At 53.4% G+C, this 19,072-nt stretch overlaps 2 protein-coding genes across 2 annotated transcripts; both read right to left on the reverse strand.

Moving 5' to 3' along the window:
* Positions 1-1,314: 1,314 nt before the first annotated feature.
* Positions 1,315-10,864, reverse strand: LOC130581012 (F-box/WD repeat-containing protein 10-like). Its single transcript, XM_057378882.1, has 11 exons — positions 10,268-10,864; positions 10,046-10,173; positions 8,994-9,122; positions 8,393-8,505; positions 7,762-7,968; positions 7,199-7,320; positions 6,528-6,676; positions 5,534-5,676; positions 4,582-4,740; positions 3,514-3,731; positions 1,315-2,606 (listed from the first exon to the last, which is right to left on the reverse strand). The coding sequence occupies exons 1-11, from the start codon at positions 10,386-10,388 to the stop codon at positions 1,783-1,785; spliced, it is 2,313 nt and encodes a 770-aa protein (XP_057234865.1). The 5' UTR covers positions 10,389-10,864; the 3' UTR covers positions 1,315-1,782.
* Positions 10,865-12,975: 2,111 nt separating this feature from the next.
* Positions 12,976-17,958, reverse strand: LOC130581013 (cytochrome P450 2C5-like). Its single transcript, XM_057378884.1, has 9 exons — positions 17,482-17,958; positions 16,857-17,019; positions 16,384-16,533; positions 15,607-15,767; positions 15,303-15,479; positions 15,062-15,203; positions 14,445-14,632; positions 13,664-13,805; positions 12,976-13,532 (listed from the first exon to the last, which is right to left on the reverse strand). The coding sequence occupies exons 1-9, from the start codon at positions 17,659-17,661 to the stop codon at positions 13,339-13,341; spliced, it is 1,497 nt and encodes a 498-aa protein (XP_057234867.1). The 5' UTR covers positions 17,662-17,958; the 3' UTR covers positions 12,976-13,338.
* Positions 17,959-19,072: the final 1,114 nt, after the last annotated feature.

Raw genomic sequence — 19,072 nt, forward strand, 5'->3', positions numbered from 1 at the left:
GGCAGGGGTGGCACTGGGTGGGCTCTAAAGGTCTTTCCAACCACCCAAACCGTTCCGTGCTTCTGTGATTCTCTGAAAAACAACCTCTTCTCAGTTTTATCTGTGACTTCACATACCAGGTCTGACACCTGGCCACTGGTGAATTCCCTTCCAGGCACTCKGCAACACCCTCTCCCGCTTTCCCTCTGCTGTGCTGAGCCAAAGCCGATCACAGAAGGATTTGGTCCAGCCCCACCCTTGGGGCTGAGCTCACACCACCTTTGTCTGCCGCACCTTCTAAGTGCCCGAGCACCCACACCTGCAGGAGGTGCTGATTTATCGACTCCAGGTTGAACACAACCGTCTGATCCTCCTCACGCCATCGTGGCCAAAAAGGAATCAGCTTTTCCACGATGTTGTCCCGTCAAGCTTTCCTTAGGACACGCTTTTTTCCCCCGGAGATTGTGACAGGGTCCTCGGCCACAGCTGAGGCTCCTCCCGATTCCTTGGGAGAAGCTGCCATCCTGTGGCTGACTGTGAAATCCCTGCTTCTSTGTGCCTGGAGAGCAGCGCCAGGCACGGCCACCTCGCGGTGCCGGTCCCTGTGCCATGGCACACATCTGCCGGGCCAGGCCAGCTGCCAGCCTCCCTGGGGTTATTTTTCATTGGCTTCATCCCAGGGTTTGCAAGCGAAGATGACATTAAATTAAACAAACCAACACTGATCACAACTCTACTGAGTAGAGAATTTCAGAGATTCAGAAAATTTCATTTCAATCCAGAACTGCTGAAAGCCCCTCGCCATGACCGTGGGCAGGAGTGGCCTCTCTCAAACCTCTGATGCAACATTTCTGGTTCACCAGCCCAGATACTCAAAGCTGAACGACCAGAAAAGTTTTTGTCTTCGTGTTAAGTCCTGAGCRTTAATGGAAATCACAAAAACACAGAAAGGCTGGGGTTGGAAAGAACCTGAAAGATCATCCAGTTCCATCCCCCTGCCATGGATGGAACTTCCACAATCAAGTACATGTAGGCATTTACCCACAAAAATGGGGAAACAGAGCCCCCTATCCTTGTTCTACATTTCATAGAAAGGAAGTTTTCAGCTGCTTTCCATGGGTCCTGGTGCCAGGGCTGTTCCTCCCCAGGGCAGCACTGGAGTTTCTCCTGCTGACCTTCCCCGGGGCTCTCTCAGCTTTGTCCCCAGCCTGCCCAGGTCCCTCTGGATGGCAGCACCTCTTCACAGCTTGGTGGCATCTGAGGGCACCCTGTCCATGGTCCAAGCATTAATCAATGATGATGTTAAACARGATCAGACCCAGTATCACCCCCTAATTACTGACCTCTAAGCAGACTTTGTGCTTTGTGCTGCTGATCCCCACCCCTGCATTCAGCTACTCAGTCAGCTTCTACACTCTAATCAATCCACAAAAGCTCTGATAAGAGGCTTTTATTATTATTCTCACTTATTATTATTATGCTGAGCCCCATRCTGAGCTGTTTTGGTGTCAGACAGTGCTGTGTCTGTAACAGCAGCAGGTTTTGGGAGTTAAATCCAGGAAAGTGCTCAGTCCATTCACTGCCTTGAGAAACAGTTGAATATATCAGTAGTATTTCTTAGGAAAACCTAGAGTGTGGGTGTGTTTTATACTTCAAACCACAGGGAGTATACTTAAATATACTACATGTATTTAAATATATATAAATGAATATATCTATATTTTATACTTAAAGCCACACAGCAGACTCAGCTGGACACCAGAATCCTCAGGCTGTGGCTGTTAGTCGGACTAAGGGATCATCTCAGATAAATATATTATGGCCAAGTTCAGGAGCAGGTGTTTTCTTTTCCCCAGTAAAAGAATCCACAGGTAGGCCTTTAATTTTCCTTAGCCAGGCTTTCCTTCTGGCTCTTTCCTCCTCTTCCATGTGCTTTGCCTGCTGTACCTGATGCTGAGCTGCMACAGCTGCCTCCTGTACCTCATGCTCTGCTGTCAGAAGCCTGAACCCACTGTCCCTGCGGGAACCAAAGGGAACTCTGCGGGGAACTTCATTTCTCATTTGTGCAGTCCAGCTGGGTGTTGGTTGGGTCAGCTCAGARGAAGCTATGCAGAGATCAATGAGCTGATCCCCATCTTTGGGRCCAGGAGTATCTTTCCCATGGCCACTGGGAGTTTTCCTTTCTCGCAGTGAGCCACAGAATCTGGGGCGTACAACACAGGGAGCAGGGATGGAGGATTTCACAGTGGGGCTGTACAAAGAGTTTTGCAGCCTGAGCCTCAGCATTTTGGTTTCAAAGGGTGTCAAAGTTTTTGTCATGGTCAGAGAGTCACTGTGCAGTCTGGCTCGTTGGAGCTGGGCTGCCTGCTCCTTTTTGTGTTCCTGAGGGGTTTTGGGCATTGGCACCTTGCCAGGGCTGTGTGGCTGTGCTTTCTTGGCCTTTGCAGAGAGCTCAGTACTGGAGCGGGCTGGGGCTGGCTTGTAGGAGTTTTGCAGGGTGCTKATTGTTAAGAGGACCTTGTCAGAGGACATTGGACGATTTGGGTCTCTCTTGGGCAGCTCATACTGTGCAGTGGCTTCTGCCTCGTCAGGTGCAGGGGGAGCAGGGCCCTGTTCAGCTTCACCACCTRTGTCCAAAAACAAAGCAACACATTTGGAGTTGAGAGGTTTTCTCACAAACTGCAGATCATAGAACCAAAGAATCACACAACAGGCTGAGCTGAAAGGGTCACAAGGTTCATCCAGTCTAGCTCCAGTTCCTGCCCAGACCCCCCAACAATCCCCCCCGTCCATCCCTGGCAGCGCTGCCCAAACGCTCCTGGAGCTCTGGCAGCCTCGGGGCCGGGACCATTCCCTGGGGAGCCTGGGCAGTGCCAGCACCCTCTGGGSACAGAAGAACCTTTYCCTGMTMTCCACCTTGACCCTGCCCTGGCCCAGTTCCAGCCATGCCCTTTTACCCAGTAGAGCTCTATCAGGARGTTGACATCTGATGGCCTGAAAAGCATGAACCCTTTCTTAGTTTATCTGCAATATTCAGTTTGGTTGGGGAGCTGGAGGATTTGTCATCACACTGTATTGAATAGCTCTGACTTAAAACAAAATAACATCATTGTGTTACAATTGAGAAGGTGCCTGTTTCTGTGCAGTTGCCTTTCCCAGTGATGGCAGATYCTGAATGTAGGTGTTCTCTCACTTTCTCGGGTGTTTGTGATGAATAATTCAAGCCCTGAATCAGCAGCGTGTTTCCAAGCCCGCCAGCTGTGTGAATATGAATACTACTACTGATTTCTCTCTTACTCAGTTGGAAAATGACAGTGCMTGTCTTAAAAAATGTGTTGAATTTACACCAAACCCTTCTAAAAAGGCAGAAAGATTTCACAGAAGCCTAGAAAATGACAGAACCATTGAAATGGAGCAGCACATCTGCTCTTGAAAACAGCAGAGAGTCTGAATATTGGCTRTGCTGAAGGCAGTGGGTGCTTGGTTTGTAACTCAGTTTAGAAAACCCAGAAAAGCAGAGGCTCCATGTTATACTTTTGGGTCTTCCTTGGCTCCTTGATGACTGGTGAGACTTTGGGGACTTGTCCTGAGCCTCCGGAGCCCGTCGCTGCTCTGCATTGGTGGCCTGGCGCATTCCTCTCCGGGATTTCTTGTCCTTCTTCACCACCTCTCTGTCAGCAGGTAGGGAATAGTCCCACACCACATCCTCAAACTGGAGCAACACCAGACTGCTGGGGGAGTTGATCACCATCCTGGGGGAAGGAGGGAAGAACCCTTAAAAGCACGGGAATTGTGGACACAGCAGGTCCTGCCTGAGGGGCTCCTGTGCAACAAACCCCCAGGCATCAAACAGATCTGAGATACCCATCCCTCCTTGAAGGAGCAGCAGCAATTAACCCCAATCAATCAGCACATTTTAACTCATACCTGTATGAGCTGTCTGGGGCTCTTTTCATTCAGCTCCRTGGCAAAATCAGTTTTACATTAATTAGGATGAAAACTGCCGACATTAGCCTGAGCTATATCCGTGCAGTGCTAAAGGATGGAAATACTCAGCTACAAATACCACATTATCAGGGACATTTAAGTGTGGATTGGAGGGCTGTGCTGGTTGGGCTGGAGTTAATTGCTTCATAATTGCCCATTTATTGCTATGTTTTAGTGTGGCCAGCCCAGCTTTGAAAATAAACCCATGTTTTACCCACTGCTTCCACAGCAGCTGGGAGCCACCTYGAGGTGCACAAGTAAATGAACCTGGGAGGATTTCTCATTATTGGCCTTCATAGAGAGGCTGTAGGTCAGGGAACAGACAGAGATACTGTCAGGTATTGGCTTCATTCTCCAACCTCTTAAAAATTTCTGTATTTAGCTTTACAGTTTGGTCTGTATTTTCAGTTGTATGGAAGCAGAAAATTGTACATTCCTGAAAAGACTAAGGAAATCACTTTTCAGACATTGTGAACTAAACCAGATTATTGAAGCAGTTGATAAGTAGCGGAGCCCTTCAGAAGTTATTTGTGAGAAAGACAAACACACAGTTCCTTAAATCAGTGTGATCTGGCAAATTTGGGTCAAAGCCTGCTGGCAGCTGTTGTCACCAACCTGTTTCCTGCAACATGGAGAGAAGACATGGGGCCCCCGSTGCTGGTGGGCTCCAGCACTCTGAGGCAGGTTCCAGTCAGGAAGTTGAATATCCGAATGTGTCCATCAGCACAGCCACTGATGACTCTGAGGTACAGGAACTCCAGGGCCAGGACCTCCCTGCAAACACACCAGGTGAGGGTTGGCACTTGCATGCTGCTTTCACAAGGAGAAATGGTCAGTGAGCTCTTCTGGCCTGGAGGAGAAGCAGAGCTCTGGCTGCATCAATAGCCTGCACTGAGGAGCTGCTCAGCACATTCAAAGGTCTGACAGAGAAGTCTCAGATCACATCCAAATCAAGAGCCCAGTGCATCCTTCCACTGGAAGGKGTCCCTGCCCATGGCAGGGGGGTTGAATGAGGTGATCTTTAAGGTCCCTTCCAACCCAAATCATTSTGGGATTCTGTGATTCCGTGCTCCCCATAGCAACCATATGGTCATGACCATCTGCTGCATTTGAAATTTCAGTTTTATGTCCAGGAAAATCAATGAAAACAATGTGATTCTCCAGTTTCCCCAGTTCTAGATACAATTAAAGTTTGAGAGAATGGCATGACACACAGTTGATCAACATGAAACTGGGCCACCTGTACTCCTGCCGGGTGATTCCCCTGTGGCACACAGCGGGGGATCCTTGGAATATTGGACTGTGCACTGTCAGTCTTTACTCATCTCTCTTTGTGATAAAGTGTTCAGGGTTTGCATTTCAGGTTGTCCCAGGTCTTAACAAAAATGCTGTTTGTGACCACGTGGTGCCTGACACAGCCTTGGAGGTAAAGACTGGTGAAAATTGGGAATGTTTCAAATCCTAAGACTGAATATAATGAAGGCATTTTCTGGTCCTATAAGGGGYGTATTTTCTTTACAGATTCAGTCCACTGTTGAATACAAGTTGAAACACATGTGATTCCTACCCAGGATGGAAGAAAGCAATCAGGCATTTCCTCAGTTTCCCCACCATGCTCCATCCCAGGGCATATCCATCGCTGCTCCCAGTGACAATGTGCCACTGGTCAAAGGACAAGCAGAGAACTGGGCCTTGGTGCCTCTCCAATGTCTGTAAAGTAAAAGAAAAAGGTGCAACATTGGCATCAGCCAGATGTAAATCTGTCTGAGGTGTCTTATGGCATTCAGGACACCAGCCTGACGTTGACATATAGGGTGGTATTGCCCCAGTGCACCCTCTGGATAACTGTGTTGGTTTCATAGTCACTGAAAAAAAATGTTCTGGGCTGGGTGCTGCTGCTGAGCTCCTGGCATGCAATTACTGACCCTTTTCCATCTTTTTTACCTGTCATCAACAGGTTTTACTGCATTGAGACCTTTGCTGGGCATGTTGTCCCAGGAGGGAAGACAGGGGGCTGTCCTGGCTGTAGGGGAAGGGGCTCAGCTGGAGCTGGGATATCTGAGATATTTGGGATCTCAATTTGAAGCTCTTCCCTGCAAGTGAAGTGCTTCACTCCTCTCCCCAGTGACTCACASTGATCCTGGACAGCTGATCAGGGAATTCACAGACTCTGAACGCTCCCACAGCTTCCCAGCTGCTTCAGCTTCAGAGATTGGTTCTGAGAGCAATATTCCCATTTAGGGCTGGTACCTCCAGCCCCACATTAGTGAAGCTCTCCCATCATCCCCCAGGTTCTGAAGGAGCAGAGATGAACAAATCTACAGAGAATGAGCAATGATGGGGATGAAGCAAATCACACCCTGCCTTAAAGTCAACTGCTGGTTGCAAATCAGTTTTTAAATTATTTGCAGTTTCCTTTATTGGTTTAGATTGCTTTGGGGGTTGTTTTGGGGGGGATTATTTTCTTTTTCAGAAAGCCTTTGGCAAAGACAAAAGACTGATAAACTAGCAGAGAGTTTTGACCATTTAGCACAGAAATATTGACGTAGGAGGAAAGTCACCTGGATCAGAGCCCCTGTCTCAGCACTCCAGACCTTCACCAGCCCTCGGTGACACCCACTGACCACGTGGGTCGCGTCCATCCTCACAGCCCTCACAGGGCTGTTGTGCATCAGAGTCCTGACACATTTCCCACTCTTCAGGCTCCACACTGCAGGGGCAAAGGGGAGCAGAATTAAAAATACATCTGCCCCAGTGARGAGTTCTGGGAGTACAACATGAATTAAAAAGTACAACTGGAATTACAGTCACACTTTATACCTGCAGCTCTGTGAGGAGTTGAGTGTTGACTTAAAATGCATAATTTTGTGGCAAAAAGTAAAAAAGTAAAAAGTCCAGAAAATGCACATCTTTTCACCTTTATTCTATAAGGAAACCTCTGCCAAAGCTGAAGCTTGATACCACTTGCCCAAGAGTTGGGCAGGCATTACAGCCATGAAGCCATTAATTCTGAATAAAAGCAGAAATCATGAGAACTTAGTCCCTGACACAATCAGAGCCTGTGTGTGCATGTATCTCCAGCTTAGGCTCTTGTGAAAACACCCAGAATTGACCCTCTGACTGATCCCCTTCCTTCCATCCCCATGCTGGTCCCACTCATCCCAGCTCCCTGTCCTCTGCCCATTGTCCTCCAGTGTTGCCTCTGGCTGGAAGCTCCCAGTGCAGCTCTCACCTTTCACCATCCCATCCCCAGCTCCCGACACAAARTGCTCCTCATGTGAATCCAGGCAGCTGACGGTCCCATAGTGGCCAGTGAAGGTTCTCACACAGGCACCACTGGGAATATTCCAGTACCTACAGAGCACCAGCCCAAGAGGAAATTCCATTTGATTGATGGCTTATTCATCTTATTCATTAATAAGATGCTCAGAGAGGTCTTAGATTACCCATTGAGGTGTTGGTGATTGATGCCCCATCCCTGGAAGTGTCCAAGGCCAGGTTGGACAGGACTTGGAGYAGCCTGGGATAGTGGAAGTTGTCCCTGCCCATGGCAGGGGTGGAACTGGATGAGCTTTAAGGTTCCTTCCAACCCAAAMTCTTCTATGATTCCATGATTAYTTTCTATTTAATGTGCCCAACTCTTCTTCCACACTGGGTTAAAGTCAGGAGATGTTCCACTAAGGTGTCAGAGAAAYTGGAATGATCGAGTCAGCCTTAGCATTCCATTTTTACCCACATCCTTCCCTTTTCCCTCGGTTTGCCAAGGATTGTGTCCCAGGCACAGCCCCAGCTCACCTGATGCTGAGATCAAAGCTGGTGCTGATCAGGAGCCCTTTCTCCTCACTGAGATGGAGAGCTCTGATGGGCCCAACGTGGCCTTGGAGCAGAAGGGGCACTTCCTTCCCCTCTGGCACATGGAGCAGCTTCACTTTTCTGTTGGCAGAGGCAGAAAGGGCCACAAAATCCCCACCATTGTAATGGGTTATCCTTCTGCTGTCTGACCTGGAGAAAAGCAGGGTCTGAGGTGAGCTTTAGCCTGCTGCAAGGTCTGTGCCAGCATTTTCCTGGTGTGCAGCTGGGCAGTGTGGGCAACACTCCAGTGGTGAATCCTTTGCAGGGCACCACAACCACAGTCCCTGTCCTATACACCCTCTCTGTATCAGGGTAGGCTCACAGAGGGGCTAGGGTTCCTCCCAGCCCCATATCCCTTGGGATACACCATGGATCACTGACCCCTTTTCCTTTAAAAACGGCTGGTCTTGGTGTCTGTATTTAAAAAATAGTTTTGACATGGGGATTTCTTAACACTGATGCTGAGGGTCCCTTCTCCAGCCATCGAGGCAGATCACAAGGAGTGGCACAGCTTTTCTAAAGCGGCTCTTGGCCCCACAGTCAGGCATTCTACTCACTGCTCCATTCTACTCACTGCTCCATGAGGACACGGCTCTTGTAGGAGCCGCAGAAGACATTTCTTTCTTCCATCTCCATCTTGTAAGTTTGCAGTGTCTGATAGGCTGCATGTAGACTGAAATCCTCTGTCTGATGGCAAGAGAAATAAGGAACAGTTACTCAGGGAAGGAGGAATGCAGCATTAGTCCGCAGTATTGAACACTGCAGCTCCAGTGATGAGCCCAATGGAGACCCAGAGTGCTGGTAAGGAAAAGCAGAGGGCAGGAAGTCCCTGCTTAATCCAGGGCTCTTCCCATGCTGTGTTCTGTGGCATAAATGGAAGCCCTGACAGCTGCACCCTTTACTCTGCAGGAAGAAGGCCCCTGGCTTCAGGGCTGTGCTGTGACTGGGGACACGAGGACCAGGCAGAAGTGTGGGAATGGGGGCTCCCTCCCGTGCAGGAAGGTGCAGAGGAAGCCTTGTTCCCTAGAAATTGCTCACAATGGGGCAATCCAAAAGCAGGAGTGAATGAAGAGCAAAGCAACTCTAAATTCACTGTGCTGTACTGCAGACCTGTCCTCCTTCCTCTYAGCCACAGAAATACAGGATCCATGGAAGGCAAACAGCTCCCAACAAACCTTTGATTTACGTCTCTTGCTCTGCTCCTTGTCCTTTGTTTCAATGACCTCACCCTCGTCATTTAACTGAGGAATTTTCACTTCGACTCTTTTAGCATAGTTTGGAATGGTTTTTCTAGGACACAACTCCTGGAATAAAGCAATAGAGGCAACAATTACTGCAGAGCCCACACACACAGGGGATGCTGCTCACCTCCGTGAGGTTGCCTGCAAAGTTGAGCTGCACACACTGCCTTCTTGTTTGAGACCTGGCTTACATTTACCACTTCATCTATCTAAGGCTTAACTTCTTGTGAAAAATATTTGCTTTTTGTTATTTTTTTCAAACTCTAGTCTTAAACTTTCATTAAGCAGCAAAATTTCAAGCTCATCTCATCTTTGGTGGGCACTCAGTTGATTCAGAATACAAACTCATTGAGATGAGTGGCTCTCAAAACACCTTGGTCAACATTTAAGGTTCATTTTTAGCATGTGAAACCTTCCATGAAGCCTTTTTTGAAGGCCAGCACAGAGCTGAGTTTCTGTGCACCCTTCACACTGCAAAGCATCAGAGGCTCCAGGCTGTCTCTTGGGGGATGCACCCTCACACCTCGCTCTGTAGCAGGTTTTGCTGGCCAGGACAAGCCTCTCCCAGGAGTTCTGCGTTCCTGTGTTCAAACCACCACGTTCAGCTCCTCACAAAGAGCCCTCCCTTGCCTTTCCCTGTGTGGAGCAAACAGCTCATTCTTGAGCTGCCTTGGGAGCTAYTGTGGCTCTGCCCAATCTCCACTGTCTCTGGAAATTTTCACTGTGACCTAACTCTGCTTTCTTGATGATGAGAATGTTTGGATCCCTTTTTAAAGTCACAGACTCTCTAAAAGGGAGTAAAAGCTGTTCTCTGGTGCTCCCTTGTGAGAGTGGGAAAGGTCACCTGGCTTTGCACTGCAGCTGGAGGTATAAGTGCCATGGCAGAGGTGTGGGGCAGCCTCTGGTAGAGGAATTCCCATGTAATGCTATTGGCAGCAGCAAAACCCTCTTTTTAAAGGATAATGGCGGCAGCTCAGATGTCTCACCTTCAATTGCAGGAAGTCCTTCTGTACCATGCTCCGACACTCTTGCTCCTTCTGGACCTGGCTGACCAGGAAAGCCCAGTGGCCATTCACAGCAGAACAGTCATCCAGGGATTTTTGATCCAAAAACCCTGGGAAATTAAAGGGACAGATTGGTTAATCCCCACTGGAGACCATTCCTTACCCTTAGGGGAAACCACCCCTGGAAAATCAGAGCAGCTTTACCCAGGATGGCCATGGACAGCTGTAATGGCAGCAAGCGAGTGAAATCCTTGGCTTGGCTGTTGTCAGAGCCTGACTGGAGAGATGCAGGAGCCATGGTGACATTGGGATCAGCTAAGGACATCAGTGAGCTGGCTCTGCATCAGGACCCTCCTGRGTGGGGCACTCGGTGTTTTGGGGCCAAAAAGCAGGTTCTGGTGCTTGGCTACCTGGAAAACAGGGAATTTACAGTCCKGGAAGTGCTTGAGTTTTGATGGCCATGGACAACATGAAATGCTGTTGTCAGCAATGCCCTGAAGAGCTGGGCTGCCCTTGACTCTCCTGCTCATCACTTTGGCACTGTGCAAGTCCCAGGAAAGTGCTGGGAACACTCCTGGTCTGTCACACCAGCGGGTCTGAGGGGACAGGGTGCCACCTGTCCCCCCTCACCCCTGCCCTGGAGACAGGCACGGGCTCCTCACATGTGCAAACATCAGGGGATCAGAGGGGCCACGGGACACCCCGGCTGGGCTTGGTGGCGACACAGTGGGGATACAGTGCAGCAGTTTGATCTTACTTGGCACCCTCCAGCTCCAGCAGCCACCAGCATGAGAAGGTGACAGTCCCAGACTGCAAAGGGACACATCAGAGCCACCTCATGCCGAGGACATCGCACCGTTTTACTGAGAACGGGGGAACTCTCATTTAGCTTTTCATCGGCAGAAGTATGACTGGAGCTGTGACATTGCAGAAGGAGGAAAAGGGACCCGCTCACCTGCCCGGGGTCCGCGCCACTGCCACCGCCACCGCCACCGCCACCGCCGCGTCGGGGCTGCCCGGCGACAGTTACCGTAATCTCCAACCGCCGCCGTAATGCCGCTAAGAGCCGCGCAGCACCCGGGAGAGCCCGCTCATCGAGGGRTGCTGGGGCATGCCGGGGATGTCGGGATGGTGGGGGATGTGGGGATGGGGGGGGATTTGTGGTGCTGGGGGATGTTGGGGGTGTCAGGGTGCTGGGGGATGTCAGGGTCCTGCTGGGTGCCAGGGGACGGCGGGGTGATGGGAGATACCGGGATGTCAGGGGTGCTGGGAGATATCAGTGGATATTGGGATGTTGGGGGATGTCGGGGTGCTGGGGGTGTCAGGGGATGTCAGAGGATATCGGGATGTCGGGGTGCTGGGGGTGTCTGCAGCCCCTCCGGGATGGGCCCCGCAGTCAGAGCAGGGCACCCGGGGCCCCGGGGCGCAGCTGGGCTGGGCGGTGCCGCAGACGGGCAGGCACCGGCTGGGAAGCGGGAGCAGGGTGCCCTTTGGACACCGCTGTTTGGTTTGAGACACAGAAACCCAGAGGTCACYCAGGCCACGGGGACAGTGCTGTTCCAGGGGTCTGGCTGGGGATTGTGCAAAGGCTTTGCTCACACGTGTTTCTGACACAGTTTCCTCAGCCCCAAAGTTCCCCAGGTGAAGAGAAGACCTGGTTTAGTCATGGAAGGGTCACAATGCACTCAGAGTCACAGTAAAGCTGGATCACCCATCATTTGGGAAAAGGCAGCAGGATTGGGCAGGTCCCTGATCTCACCCCCTCCAGCAGGGCACAGCCACCCCTCCCCAGGACAGAGTCCCTGCTGTCCCCCCTCCATGGAGCACCCCAGCAAGGCAAACCCCACCAAAACCAGCTCCGAGACCCTGCAGAGCCCCAGTTTCCCCCAAGCCCCCAAGCTTCACAGAGATCCCAGGGCCCRCTGCTGACACAACACCCTCTGCAGCCACCCTCACCCCCAGGCAGGGGGAACAGGAGGGTTCAGCTCCCCTCAAGACCCCAGAATGACTCAGGCAGCTGCACATGGAGCTGAACTGGCACCCAAAGGCACTTTCTGCAGTTAAATATTGATGTGAAGGGATCAGAGAAGCACAGCCCAGCACTGAGACAGCAAAACAGGGTGGTTTTGGAAGGTGAGAGAATTGGAATTGTTCCACCTGGGGAAGAAGGAACTCCAGAGAGACTTTAGAACCCCTTCCAATGCCTGAAGGAGCTCCAAGAGAGTTGGAGAGGGGCTTTGGACAAGGGACTGGAGGGACAGGACACAGGGAATATCACTGCCAATCATAGTGAATTCCCAGTGCCAGAGGGCAGGGATGGATGGGATATTGGGCAGGAATTGTTCCCTGGGAGGGTGGGCAGGCCCTGGCACAGGGTGCCCAGAGCAGCTGTGGCTGCCCCTGGATCCCTGGCAGTGCCCAAGGCCAGGCTGGACATTGGGGCTGGGAKYRRCCTGGGACAGTGGGAGGTGTCCCTGMCATGGCAGGGGTGGGACTGGATGGGCTCTAAAGTCCTTCCAATCAGTTCTTTAATTGTTTAAAAATCTCTTCTATTCCCCACACAGCCCCTCTGTGCTGCTCCTCAGCCCCTTCCTTGTGCTCTTTCAGCTGCATCATTCAGCTGCTGCTGGGGCTCAGGTGACTCTGCCTGCCTGGAGCCCTGCCCAGGTTCAGAGCCATGRGATCAGTGTTGGGAAATGAGCAAAGAATTCCTGAAGCACTAGGATTCATTTGAAAATAAAGCCATGGGGGCAAATCAGGTAAAACAAACTGGGTGATTTTCTGGCTTGAGTTGCTCTGGGGAAGGCAAAGACATCCCAGGAGCAGAAACCGAGCTGAAATCCCAAGTCTGGGGGTTTGCTTTGGGAGAACTGGACGCAAGTGCACCACGAGAGTTCTTACAAACAGCAGCATCCTGTTCTGATGGTTACCTTTATTGCAGAGCACTCTGAATCTGTCACCAACTGGGAGAGCCCCTGCCCAGCCCATGAGCCCCTGGCAGCCCTGCCACCAGGAGCTCAACCAGCACGGGCGGGGATGGGGGAGGAAGAGCAGTGCTGCCCTCCTCGTGCTCCTGGCATGTGCYGGGAAGGGCTGGGGGCAGGCTGCCTGAGGAGCTGGTGCCAAAGGAGCCCAACAGTTCTCAGAGCAGGAACTCCAAGCTCAAATTGTCCCTCCCGTGGTGGCTGTGGCTGTGCCCTCCTGGCCACAGGGCTCGCTCTGGGGTCAGCAGTGGAAGCACCTGGAAGAGCTTTTCCTTGTCCCGCTGTCCCTGCTCAGGAGGACACCGAGCGTGGAATAGCAAAGAACTTGCCCGAGATCGCCCTCCTCTCGATCTCGAGCCACAGGGAGAACAAATCCATCTCCTTGTGCTCCATGGCCAGCTGGAAGGTGAAGCTCTGCAGCAGYGTGGTGAGGAAAAGGAAGAGCTCGATGCGGGCCAGCGCCTCCCCCGGGCACATCCGCTTCCCTGGGCACAGAGAGAGGTGACACCGATGGGGAGTGAGGGGTAGGACAGTGGGCAGGCAGCCCCTGGTGGGGTGGCACTGTTTGTGCTGGCACTCCTGGGCACGGATCGGGCAGGGCAGGGGGAGCACTGACCTGCTGAGAATGCCATGAAGGCRTCACGCTTCCTGAACTCGCCCTTCTCATCCAAGAAGTGCGCTGGGTCCACTTTTTTGGGGTTCTCCCACTGGGTTGGATCCGAATGCACAGAGGAAAACACCGGAATAACAGGTGTGCCCTGCAGGAGAGGGATGGGCAGAGATGGTGGAGGGACATCAGTACCACACCATGGGCTCTGCTGGGCTGGGTTAGTCAGGGGGAGATCTGAGGGGCCTGGGGCAGGCTGGGTGTGCACCCCAATACACAGCCAGGTTCCTGTGGGGAGGCAGCCTGGAATGATGGCTCTGTGCCACCAGGRCAACAAACATGGGGCTCTGCTATCCCCATGGTGATGTCAGTCTGTCATGAGACACAAATTACTGAGTGATTTCCATGGATTTCTGCCAAAACCCCTCTCACTGCCCCAAATCCAAATGCGGGAGGTGTCCCCTCAGGGTGGGTAGTCAAACCAAGAGAGGTGGGGAGCCCTGGGCTGGCCCCACATCACAGAGAGCTCCTCCTCCAGCCCTGCACGTGTCCATGGTGGGATGATCTGTTCTCCAGGATGGGCGAGGAAGGGACCCCGGGAGTGTGGGCAGAATAGGCGGTGACATTCATCTCCCTCTGCTCCCCTCTCAAAGGTCATTGCCACCGAGGATTGGGAAAGATGTGGGGCCTTCAGATGTGTGCAAACAGTTCAGGGACAAAGGCARATCTCACTGAAGTCACGCCGCCACCTGTCCCTCGGGGACAGAGGCTCCAGGGTCACCATGAGTACCTTGGGGATGGTGTAGCCCCTGAACAGGACGTCCTGYGTAGTCATGCGCGGGAAGTTCTCGATGCGGGTCTTGTGGAAGCGCTGCAGCTCGTGGATCACGGCGTTGGTGTAGGGCATGCGCAGCTTGTCCTCCGTGCTGGGGGCACGGCCACTGCCCACCACAGCATCGATCTCCTCCTGGACCTTGGCTGGGGACAGCAGCRGGGGCTGGRTGCCTGCTGTGCAACCTCWGCAGAATTCCYWACTGACCCCYATGGGCACTTATCCCAAAGCCAAGGATGGGCTAGAGGGGRAGCAGCCTGCCCTAATCCCTTGTAGAGACCAGGAACAGTCTCTGTCCTCATCCCTCCCCGGATCAGGCAAGCTCAGAGCATCTCCCCAGGCCAGTCCAGGGCCATCTGCATGAGCCAGGATGAGCACAGGGAGAAGCACAGGGAGGAGCACAGGGAGAAGCACCTGGATCCCCCTGGCCTGTGGGAATCTGTGTCTAATGCTCCCACCCTTGGGTGATCCCATAGGATGATTCTGGTCTGCTTCCAGATGGGACCTTGCAGGGCTGGGGCTCCCAGCCCTGTGAGCWCCTCAGGCACAGGAGCAACTGTGTTTTGCTGCCATACCTTGGATGTGGGGGTGCTTTGCCAGCATCAGCAGGAAGAACACCAGAGTGTTGCTGGTTGTCACCGTCCCGGCCCCAAACAGGTTGAACACAGACATGATCAGGTCTTCGTGGCTGTACATGTTGTCTGGGCTGCCCTTCTCCTGCAAGGATGGTGTGGTGGGGAGGGGATTCAGAAGTGCCTGGGGGATGTTCTAAGCTGAAGCCAGGCGGGGGGGCAGACCCCTCTGCAGCCCCTCTACCTTCTCTGCTTTTATCAAGAAACAGTCGATGTAGTCCCTGGGGCAGCTGGAGTCCAGAGTCAGCTTGTGGAACTGCACCTTCTCTTGGATGTGGTCCTTCAGCTTCTGGCACTCGGCCAGGACCTTCTTGTGAGGCCCCGGGAGGTGGTGCATGATGCTGGGAAAGGTGTTGTACACCTGCGGAGGAGGGGCACAGGAGGGCTCAGGTACCTTCCCTCAAAGCCAAGGGGTGACCCCAAGCCGAGGAGCATCCTCAGCCCCCGAGGACAGCAGACAGAGTGTGCTGAGCACGCAGAGCTCCCACCTTGGCGATGGGGGACAGGAAGAAGCTGATGTAGTTCCCGATGGCATTGAGCAGCTCCAGGAAAGCAGAGTCGTTGTAGCTGTAGCGGCTCCCAAAGACCACGGAGCAGATCACGTTGGAAACTGCGTATCTGAACATGGTCATTGGCTCAAAGGCATTGCCTGCAGCCACAAGAGGTGAGAAAAGTATCCAAAAGTCAACAGTTATTTATCTGCCTCAAGACAGAAAACACCCTTTTGTCCCCAACTTGGAGCTCTGAGCCCTGGCYGGATCTGCTGGGTTTGACAGCCAAAGCCAAGAGCCCTCCAGTGCTCTGACCTCCTCCATCCCATCTGGGCAACTAAACTCCTCCCAGAGCTCGGACTCAGGAAAGCAGAGGCATCTCCAGGAAGCCCTAGCAGATGTGTTGGTACTGTCACGAGCTGGGTTTCATTGGAGAGGAGGACATCCCCCTGATAACCCCATGTCACCAGGACAGTGCCTGAGCTGGGCATTCCCAGGCCCACGCAGTTCAGTTCCCCATTTGTGTTCCTTTGGCAGGGGATGTCCCTCAGTGGCTGCCACCCCTGCCCCAGTTCAGAGCATGGAACTCTGGCGCTTCAGACATGCCTGCAGAATTCTCTACAGCTCCTGGGAAGGACAGGGCTGGATCTCAGCCCTTCCCTGTAGGGATCACCCACACCAGGCCCTGCAAACAGCTCTGGGTCACACATGTCCCCTGGAGCTGTGGTGTGTCCTCTGCCTGCCACGGGCCAACAAGGACAGGAGCCACATCACCTTTGAGCTCTGTCAGCAGCTCCACCAGGTACTGAGCCTCCTGCTGCACCTTCTGGGACATGGAGCTCTTCCCCATCCCAAAATCCCGCAGGGTGCTGAGTGTGAACCTCCGCAGCTCCCGCCACTTCTTCTCATTGTTGGAGACAAATCCTGGAGGGACAGTGCAGATGAGCCTCAGCCCGCCCTGCTGCTCCCCAGGAATGGGGACCCTGCTCTGAGCCAGGCTGAGGAGCAGCAGGGCAATAAACCACGGTATGATGCACATGTTCACAGTGTCCATRAAAGGATCTCTACAGAAATCCAGAGCAAATCTGGAACCACCTGACTACTGTTAACACTGTCCTTGGATACAGGGCTCAGGAGCTGAAGCATCTTGCAGAGTAGGAAATGAGTGTTTGAGGTCTTTGACTGCTCAGACTGGGATGTGGCCATCTGCTTACCCCGAGACATCCAGGAGAGATCCAGGCACTCACCGTAGTCTTTGGAAAGCTGCATCAGCAGGGGGATCTCAGGTCTGCCCCCAAACTCCTCMGAGTGTCCCACCAGGGCATCCTTCACCGCCTCGTAGCCGCAGAGCACCACCACCGGCCTCAGGCCCAGCCACACGGTGAAGATGGGGCCRTAGGTGCTGCTGAGCTGGAGGGATGGGGAGCTCTGTGAGCTGAGGTCCCACACCAGTCCCACACCCAACTGGGACTCGTGCCCACAGCACTGGTGAATGCCCAGCAGGGAGAGAAAGTGCCTCTCTTCAAGCCGTGACCTTGTCCCTGTCCCTGTCCCTGTCCCTGTCCCTGTCCCTGGGGACTTTATCCCAGTGCCACTTTGGGAGTTCAAAGCATCATCTCCGGGAAGCAGCTCTGGGCAGGCCTAGAGGGGTTATTGCCATGTGGGTCCCTTACAGGAGGGGAAAGGCTGCAGTAACAGGGTTGACTCTGCTCCCWATAGAAGGGATTCMGGCAATTCTGGCAGAGCAAGAGAKGAGGGAGGGAAGAARGGTAGAAAAAGAGTCACCTGTGGGATTTTCTTTTATTTTGGCACAGGACGTTCCCGCTATCTGTCCTGCTGGGCATGAGTCCAGCACTGCCACTTGTCCCTTACCTTCTCRTAGTGCCTGTAGAGGGGCAGGACATCTTTCTGCCACAGGTTGCCCAGGATGGGCCACGGGGCTGGGCCAGGGGGCAGCCGGCTCCTCTTGGTGTCACTCCTCCGGACCAGGAGCCACAGGATGGAGAGGAGGAGGAGGAGAGAGACGAGCAACCCGGCTGATCCCACGTCCATCCTCAACCGCGCTGCCAAGCAGGGAAAGAAAGGGAGAATTCCAGTGAGGAAATGCCAACTGAGCGGAGAGCAGAGCTGAGCCCCGACCCTCTGTGTGTGCCCTTCTCTGCTCGGTATCGGCACAGCCCTGCCGGAACGCGGGGCGGGGCGCAGAGGCGCTGCTTTGTCGCGGCCGGTGCGCGCCTGTCCCCGCTGCGCTGTGACACGGAGCTCAGAGCCGGGCACTGGGAGCTCTGCGAGAGCCGAGGGAGCACCGGGGAGATGGTGACYGTCCCCTCCCGGCGCTGCTGAGTCACCTTTTGCTCTGTGCTCCCTTCCGGGGGCACACTGCAGAAGAAGCTGTCACTGTCGTGGCCAAGCCTCTCATGTCCCTGCCAGGTCACTGCCCCGCTGGTCACTGCCATCTCAGYAGGGCAGTGACCCACGAGGGGATGCTCTGGTAAACAAAGACTGAGGTAGCTTGGAAGTGGGGCACTGTGCCTGGCCACATACCTAGGGGGTGACAATTTTCCTTCAAACCCCTTTCTGATGGAAAATTGATCAGAAAATGGGAAAAGCGCTTCTTTTTTTTTCTCAAATATTTTGGGGTTGCTCTTGGGCTTTGGAGGAACGTGARCCCAAGGTGTTGTGGTTGTTGCAGGTGTGGATGAACTCCTCCCTGGGCTCCTGTGGCCTCCTCAGGGCTCCTGTAATGTGCATCTTGCTCAGAGCACCCACACATCTGGCACGGCCACGGCCACCACACCTCTGGTGGAGAGCGAGCTGGGCACAGCCAGTTCCAGGAAAGGATGGGATTGCACCTGGAGGAGAAGAGGGAGGAGTTCAGGTCTGTGCTGGTCCCTGCAAAGGTGGGAGCTCCTCAGTAGAGGCAATTCTGTGTTCTTGGCAGAGGGAGCAGAGCATGGTCTGGAGCAGAGCATCCCCTGGAGCAGAGCATGTCCTGGAGCAGAGCATCCTCTGGAACAGAATATGTCCTGGAGCAGAGCATCCCCTGGAGCAGAGCATGGTCTGGAGCAGAGCATSYCCTGGAGCAGAGCATGTCCTGGAGCAGAGCATGGTCTGGAGCAGAGCATGGCCTGGAGCAGAGCATCCCCTGGAATAGAGCATCCCCTGGAATAGAGCACCCCCTAGAATAGAGCATGTCCTGGAGCAAAGCATCCCCTGGAAGAGAACATGTCCTGGAGCAGAGCATGGTCTGGAGCAGAGCATCCCCTGGAGCAGAGCATCCCTGGAATAGAGCATGTCCTGGAGCAGCCAGGGCTGGGCTGTGCAGGGTTAGGCTGTGTTTCAGCAGGGCTCACAGGGACACCCAGGACCTGTGCCCCTCTTTTGGCCCCGGAGCAGGACAGTTTGCAGGTCAGGCCAGGGATGTTCGGAGTCACTGCCTGGGGGATGCGCTCCTGTGCCTGTG

The sequence above is a fragment of the Malurus melanocephalus genome, unplaced genomic scaffold (genome assembly GCF_030028575.1).
Source record: "Malurus melanocephalus ecotype Western Australia unplaced genomic scaffold, MMel_1.1 scaffold_378, whole genome shotgun sequence".
Lineage (NCBI taxonomy): Eukaryota > Metazoa > Chordata > Aves > Passeriformes > Maluridae > Malurus > Malurus melanocephalus.